This window comes from Netta rufina (genome assembly GCF_964035555.1).
Source record: "Netta rufina genome assembly, chromosome: 1".
In the NCBI taxonomy this organism is placed as follows: domain Eukaryota; kingdom Metazoa; phylum Chordata; class Aves; order Anseriformes; family Anatidae; genus Netta; species Netta rufina.
In genome coordinates this window covers 137,445,285-137,453,624 of record NC_140123.1, presented here as the reverse complement: position 1 = coordinate 137,453,624, position 8,340 = coordinate 137,445,285, and the positions used below count along the sequence as shown (strand labels likewise).

General features: G+C 45.2%; 1 protein-coding gene across 1 annotated transcript; it reads left to right on the top strand.

The window, feature by feature from the left end:
* Positions 1 to 2,011: 2,011 nt before the first annotated feature.
* On the top strand, positions 2,012 to 8,069 carry PTHLH (parathyroid hormone like hormone; the record flags this gene model as incomplete). The annotated part of the gene is made up of 2 exons (XM_084283402.1): positions 2,012 to 2,112; positions 7,643 to 8,069. The coding sequence occupies 2 exons, from the start codon at positions 2,012 to 2,014 to the stop codon at positions 8,067 to 8,069; spliced, it is 528 nt and encodes a 175-aa protein (XP_084139528.1).
* Positions 8,070 to 8,340: the final 271 nt, after the last annotated feature.

The window sequence follows — 8,340 nt, the reverse complement described above, 5'->3', positions numbered from 1 at the left end:
AAAACGGGTTGATGCGCCCAAGCTTTCTCCAGAAAACCTTCCTCAATACGCGGAGAGGCTGAGAAGGAGCCACCACCCGGCACGCCTCAGCGTCCTATTGAAAACTGGGAGGGAGCTGGGGGAGTTTTGCTGTACATCAGGCTGGCGGGGGACAGAAACAAGCCACCCTCCCGCGCCTGCCGGCGGCGGGGTGCGCAGCGGAGCCCCGCGGGGTGTGCGCGGCCGCGGAGGGGCGAGGGGGCCCGGCGGGATGCTACGGAGCCGGCAGCTCCAGGTGCTTGGGTTGGTGCTGCCCGCCTGAGCAGGGCCACGCCACGGGGAGAGCCCGGCCCCTGCCGTCAAAGTGTTTTTCAGATGGGTTCGCAAACGGTCTCCCTTTGGAGGAGCAGTCGGGGGATGGAGCGGGGGGGATGCACATACCACCCCGGCTTTTTTCTCTTCAGAAGAGCCGGAGGCGGTTTCTTGCGCCCGTAGGCTCTGTCGTGGGGCGGGTGGTGTCACCTTTGTTTTTACACAAGTGTCTTCCTGAGATCGGAAATGGGGAGGGGGGCGGACCCCGGCGGGGCGTACCGGGATGGCCCCTTTCCCGCACCCGCACGGCAGCGCAACCTGCCGCAGGCGTTTGCAGCGCCCTGGCCAGACTGACTTCCACGGAGGGAGAGGCAGAAGGCGAAAGAGGGAGAGGAGGAGAAAACTTTCCACTAATTTACTTTTTTGGCCAGGAGCGCTTGTGTTCATAGACGGCGAGTCCTTCCCCGAGCCCTCCCCCTTCGCCCCCCCTTCGCTTTACTAGCTTACAATTAACATCATTAGGCATCAGCCCTCCAGCTAATAGGTGAACTGCGACGAAAAACGGTAGGTGTGTGAAAGGAAAGGCGGTGGGGATCCCAGGCTAGGGTTTTGGGGCTTGGTCTGAAAACTGCCCCGCTGATGGGGGATCGCCCTCTCCCCTCCGCCGCGGCAGGGGAGGCGCTGACCTAGGGGTAAAGGCGGAGAGGGAGAGTGAGGACCCCGGCTGCAGAAGATGCGGAGAGCTTGGACGGAGTCCGCAGGGTCTGCTGCGTGCATGTGCTGTCGGGTGTTTCCCTTTCTTCGCTCCTTTTTGATTCTGGTCCCGAGAAGCTCTTGATTTCTAGTCTTTTTGGCTGCGGGTATCCCGCCAGGGCTCTCGGTCTCTCCGCACATGTTCCTAGGGCGCCATCTCTTTGCAAAAAGCCTCCGTCCTCCCGCAGGTCTCCCAGAGGCTGCTCCGGGGCGTGTGAACATCGCAGGCTGCAGTGCGATCCAACCTGCGGAGCCCAGCATGAGCCCCAGCCCCCGCGAGTCCCCGGGACACCGCTCCTGGTAGAGGAACTCTCGGGCTCCGCAGCCGGGCAACGCTTTTTGCTCGAGGTCACTTGCCCTGGCTCAGCGTGGCCCCAGCTTTCCGTGAGGAAAGGACGTGAACCTGACTTTTGCAGAGGTATATTTAGAGAGGGATGGATAGATGCCTTTCCTCCCGCTCGAATCCGCGTGTGAGTGCGCGCGTGTGTGTTTACACGGAGGTTAGCTGAGCTGCTGTAGGGAATCTTTCCTTATCTGAAAGGAGGGCTGCTCTTGGAGCAGAAAGCCCTGGGACAGCTGCTTTCCAGTCTAGAACTGAACACGACTCGGGGAAGCAAACAGATGCGCTCCTCAGCCCGATTCAAATACGAGCTAGATCTTTTTTTTTATTCTTTTTCTTTTTTTTTTTTTTTTTTCCTCAACAAATATTAAGAGGGATCTTGCCTCCGGGCAGCGAGAGACAGAGAGAGGGAGGGAGGAAGAGAGCAGCAGACAGCAAGGAAGGGAGAGACGAAGCAAAGTTTGGAAGAAGTGAGCTACTGTCGAGAGTTGAGAAATTTTGTTTTTCCTTCGCAGCCTGGGAGTTGGGAGAGCCGACAGCAAGGGACCGTTTGGGGACGGAGCTGGCGCATGTGTCTTTCGGGACTGACCCTCCTTTCCTTGCAGGTTTTAGGACCCGGAGGATACAATGTTCACTAAACTCTTCCAGCAGTGGAGTTTCGCAGTGTTCCTGCTGAGTTACTCCGTGCCCTCCTGCGGGAGATCAGTGGAGGGGATCAGCCGCCGACTGTGAGTTTCTCTGGGGTTTTGTCTCGCTTCGGTCACAGTGAGGGTGGGCAGGGGGCCAGGGGACAGCAGCCTCCAGCAGCGCTGCAGCGGGAGGCTCCGCGTTAGCTGCCCCAGGTGCTCCCCCACGGGTTTGCTGTGAGCTACGGGCAGAAGGTGTTCGGAGCAGGGAACGGGAAAGCTTCTGCCCTTACAAAACACTTAGGAAGGCAATGTTGGAGCTGAGAGGCTCTTCTTCCATGGGGAACAGCCGTGCAGCTGCAGTTTTAGCATGCGCTGTTGTCCATGCACCTTTCTGCACCGTGGAAGGTGCCTGGGAGCATCCCGTTCCACCAAGCTTCTGAGGGTTACACCAAGTACTGCGTGCTTCTCTGGCACGGGCGTACAGCCAGTATTGATAAGGGAGGGGAAAACACACAGCAGTTGGGGCCATCACGAAACTGAGGCAATGAACAATTGCTTTGGATTTCTGGCACCTCAGCATTTTATTTTATTTTATTTTATTTTATTTTATTTTATTTTATTTTATTTTATTTTATTTTATTTTATTTTATTTTATTTTTCTGAAAGGAGAGCAGTATCTGACTCAGAGGCAGAAGCATATTTTTGACAAATGCTAATGTAACTTAAGAGATTCTATCCCGGAAATGACCCTTTTGCTTCTTCCAAAATAATCACCATAGCTCATACAAGTGTCCCCTAGGCAAAGTGCAGTGGAGAAACCAATGGGCTGATGCAGGAGGAATTGTCTAACACATGTAGCTAGTTCACTGGCTCTTACTGGACTTGCATCAGATTTTCTAAGGAAGAAACTCTTTGGTCATACTGTGGAGGGCTGTCAGGTTAGAAAATCCAGTCACAACATACAGGGAAACATGACACAGCAAACTTAATATCAAACGGATTTCAATGTAACTGTTCTGTTACATGCATAAGGACAAGATTTACAAATACCACTTCCTCTGCCATTTAAACAACAAAAAATATCCCCCAGGTGAAGTGACTTCAGACACACCTAAACTTTGGCACCAAGCAGACAGCTGCTATGAATCTCCTACAGCAAATTTTGTAGAACATTGTATTACTGATAATGTTACAGTGTGTTCTTCCAAGCCTATTAGTGCTTAGCTTTTTTGTATGCCTGAAAGCTACTGTTGAGATATTTCCTACATTTTATACCATTTTCTTTGGCTATACAGAGGATCCAAACTTCAGTTTCATAAACAAAAAATTAAAATAATTGAAGTACAGTCAAATGCTGTACTTCCTTGGCTAAGAAACTGTACTGGATCCAAGCCAAATTTGTTAAAAAAGAAATGCTTAGAAATAATCTTTTTTCTTTTTGAAGTTAGCATTGTTGTAACACTTGTTTTTAAAGGTCAGGATTAGAGTTTTTCCCAACATCCCCATTCCATCCTGACTGGGTGAAAAAAAAGTGGAAGCTAAACAGCTGAAACATATTTCCCAGCTCCCTCTTTGCTATGGCATGTAAAACACACACAAGAAACCAGTTAGCTGTCAGTTAGTGGCATGCACGTAGTTTTGTTTGTGGGTACAACACAAACACAGACACCACACTCAAACATGTGTCCTGTTTTAATACCACCACAAACCATTCCTAGAGTTAATGGTTAATAACTCACTTAAGCCTAGAGATATTTTTTTCTCTCAAAGGCTTAAACCAGTAATGGATGAAAATACTAAGGCACATTATTATAGCCATGCAAAAATAATCAAAATGACATAGGCCTAGTGCTACAGACTTTACTAAGGCAAATCTCCCAAGGAAAGCAATAGCAAATTGTCCCAAGAAAAGATTTCCAGACATATTATTTGTTACACAAATGTTTTACTGACTAGAGAACTTCTGAGAAACCCTGTAATGCCTCAAAGTGAAATTAGATATTTTTATCAGCATGCCCAGACACTGTAGCACTGTGTCCCCAGATCTGTAGAAAATATTTTTCCTAACCCTGAGATAGGTTGAGCAGCTTTCACTTCCTTTGGAGCCAGTGGCAAGGGCACTCAGTCTTGCAAAACCCAGACAGAGAGCTGACAGTCCTTTCTCTCCTTTCTCCTATTCTGCTGATCAGACCCAACATGAATAATCAAGGATAATAACAAATAAGAGCAATTCTGAGGCAGCAAGTTGTTGCTTGAAGAATGTTGCTTCTCAATGACGCTAGTTATCTAGTGAAAAAAAAAAGAAGAATTTGCCTGAAAAGAACAGCTTATCTGGAAGTACATGCTTAATATCTGAATGGGTTTCTACTGTTCTCCCAGTAATCAGACATTAAGTCTCATATGCACATAGTGTACTTGGATACAGCAATTAGTTTGAGCACTCTGGTGAAATACATACCATCACCAACCTTCTCTCAAAAGTACCCACCACAAGTTAGCTTGGGATTTGCTGCATTTGGTTTGGGGTCAGACTCTTTTTCCTTGAATGAGGTGCATTTATAGAAGGATGGAAGGGACCTCTAGTGGGTCATCTTAATGCTAACAGCCTTTTTTATTATTATTATTTTTCTTTTTTTAAATATCATTCCCAATATGTGAACACAATCATTTCTGTTTCCATTGCCTTCCTACTCTGTGTGTGGGGGTGAGACATTGTTGATATCTGCAGTATGAAGCACTTCTTATATCAGCTTTCTTGGGCAAGTATTTTCCCCTGATTTACAAGCATAGTAGTTGTTTGAGTAACATAAGGGAAGGAGGCAGAAGGTCAAAGAGATATGTATCTACCACAGCTTCTTCATTTTAGGGAGATTTTTGATCTAGAGCATACAAAGGAAATTGGTAGGCAAAATGTAATCCTTCAGCCTGACTGAGTAATAGAAGTCATGTGAAATGTAACACTACGTTACGTTATACAATCATCTGGAATAGCAGAATGTTATTTGGGGCCAGACCTGATGCTAAATATCATAGACATTTAAACAGAAACCCACCGTCTTTGGCACAGTGACCTATCACACGTTTATCCCTGCATTATTTTGGAAATGCATACTCTCACAAGATGTAGATCTCATAATGCTGTTTGACTGTCTTGTGTGTACTGGAACCAAATCTTTAGGTTTCAGCCCTGTAAAATGGAATAGCTTTTCAACCAAGAGTACTTTAATAACAGGCTTTGGAGATTCAAGATTTTGTCACAGTGGGTAAATTGACCAAATACACATTACAGGATTAAGGCAGCTTTAGGTTGTCTGTGATAAAAGGAATTATCCTTTAGTTACAACTGGCAGTAGGAAAGCTTTGCTCATCACATGAGACATACTGTTTTAGACTCAGTAGAGCACTAAGATTCTCTATACTTCTTACAGACTAGAAGAATGAAAGGAAAACTGCATTTCACATGCAAAAAGCCCTGGGAAAATAGTTTACTGAAGCTAGGAAAGTAACGTGAACCACAATGGACAACTTGACAAACAGCACAGGAGTTTGCCACTCAGAGGAGTTGAAGGTTCTAGTTTTATTAGCACACTTGCAAATCAGATTGACTTTAATGAGAAGGTTGTTAGAGATGGCTATTGGAGAGCTGCACTGGTCAAAATAATTCTCCCGGGGGGGATCTTGAGCTTGAGTTAAAGGTCACAGCTGCACTGAAGAGAATGAAACAATATGGGTTCAGTTCAGTATTATCATATTGCATGTTTACTTAGAGACATGAGTTGAAGGGCATAAAATACATGTCCTAAGGCCTGAAGTCATCCAAAACTCATCTGATTATGGGACACGTAAAACATCATAGACAATGTTTGGCCAAACGTGTGCTCACAAACCTGAGTATACCTAGGCCTGGTTTTGGGCAAGTATACATTCTTGTCCTAACTGAAACCAGGACACTGCTGCATCATTTCATGCAAAAACAACAGTCATCTGTTAGTCTTACAGTGGAATGAAAGAAAGCTGGTGTTTGAATTTTATATTGAGCAATAGAGATGTAGTATCACTTGAACTAACCAGTTGGACCCAATACAAATTGCAGATTTACAAAGACAAATAGTGAAAGGGATGCTCTTAAACCAATGCTACATAAAGTTGCCAATCTCAAATAACTTTATTGTTGATCAAATCACAAATCTCAAGTGTTTGGCTGAAGGGACTGAGAAAGATAAATTACAGAACACTTCCAGTAATTTAGCACACTATCTTTGTCCACCACATTTAGAAACCTTGCAGGATAATTAGGGAAAGGATGGAAGGAAGGAATAGTCACAGTTATGTCTTCTCCTGTTTCACCCACATTGAGAAACAACTCTGTATCCACTAGCTGACCAAATGGTTATACGACAGGCAAGGCAGTAAATTCATTTTCTTTGGCCAGTACAAGCCCAGTCACATGCAGTACCCTGATGCAAGATGAAAGGATACGTCGCCAATCTCAGCACACTGAAGTAGGGCAACCAGAAGGATAAACTGTATTATAGCATTCATGGGAACATAACTAAAATCCCAGCCTGTGCTCTTTCTGTTGTTCACAGTGCAGCTGTGCGTCTATCCCACACCAAGGAAAAAGCATGTATTTTCTCACAGTTCTTTATTATCCAGGTGCCACTTGGATCTTCTTTCCTCAGATATTTCATACTTTTTTTTTGCCAGTACATCTCTGAAAGACATATCTATCTCCTCATTCCTCAAAAATTAGAAAGAGGTTAGTGAACCATAATATCATGAACTTTAAAAGAGTATCAGAGACCCACACAAAAAAAGCAGAACACTGTGGAAGATGATCCAGTGAAGAAGGCTCATGTAAAACGCAGAGAGCACAGAAGCCAAGAAGTTCATATTGGCCCCAGAAGTTCACACTTTAAAGGAACACCAGGAAGGCATCTAAAGCCATAATTAGACACAAGTGGCTAAGCAGTAAAGTCAACAGGAGTGGCTGATGCTCATGCTGCTGCTGTTGCACAAGCTGCCTCTCCAGATAGCTCATTAAGAATTGAAGTGCCTATGCTTTAGACACCCAAATCTGACCATTTTTCCATTACGCTCCTGCAATTGCACATATTTAAATTTAGAACTGAAATGCATTTTTATGCATTTATTTATATTTTCAAAGTACATGACTGAGCAGAATAAAATTATTAGAATGATGCTGTATAAACACTGCTTCCAGCTTCAGTACTTGTTATTCCTTCTCTTGCCCAACTGCAGTGCTCCATTACCTGACCTCTTGATTTTCATATATTTCACAACTGTCTTCCTGGTTTTACTGCCCGAAGTGTGATGTATTCAGAGTTTTAATGCTCCTCTAGAATAAAGCAGTGACTAATCCAACTTCAGGTCCACTGGTCTGTGATCGATCAGATGAGAATTACTACCAGCTTAGGTCTTTTCCTTCTCTGTAGAGAGCAGTTACTCAGAAGCAGGACTTGCTCCCATGATCTGACTTAACTGGGTGTCTCCAAGCCTGAGAGCTGGTACAGGCAGTCACTGCCAGAGGAGAGAGGAGCTTTGTGAAGCAGTGGGCAATAACCATATCCTAAATGTCTCTTTCCCCTCTGTTCTTCTCTTTCTTTAGCAAACGGGCTGTATCGGAGCACCAGCTACTGCATGACAAGGGCAAGTCAATCCAAGATCTACGAAGAAGAATATTCCTTCAAAATTTAATTGAAGGTGTCAACACTGCAGAAATCCGTGCAACTTCAGAGGTTTCACCTAACCCTAAGCCTGCTACAAACACAAAGAACTACCCTGTCCGATTTGGCAGTGAAGATGAGGGCAGATACCTAACTCAGGAGACAAATAAATCACAGACCTACAAGGAACAACCCCTGAAGGTATCAGGGAAGAAAAAGAAAGCAAAGCCTGGAAAACGTAAGGAACAAGAGAAGAAAAAGAGGCGAGCCCGCTCTGCTTGGCTAAATTCTGACATGTATGGAAGCAGCATGACCGAGAGTCCACTCTTGGACAACTCTGTTACTACACATAATCATATTTTAAGGTAATTCTACTACATCCTTTCCACAGGCATAACATGTATTTACTGAAATTGTTATCTTTCTGTGCATGAGGTCAAGGCATTGTTTAAGTCTGGAGTAGTAGCACATCTTTTTGGCTATAGCTGGGCAGTGGCTTTTCCAGCAGTGCGCTGTCTCAAGGTGCTTTCTGGCGGTAAGTACCCTGTCCACTTTGCACTGGCAAATCTGCACCCAGAAAAGCAACCTTCTCACTTCTGGCCAGAAAGCCACTATTACAAGAGTATATACCCCAAAGAGT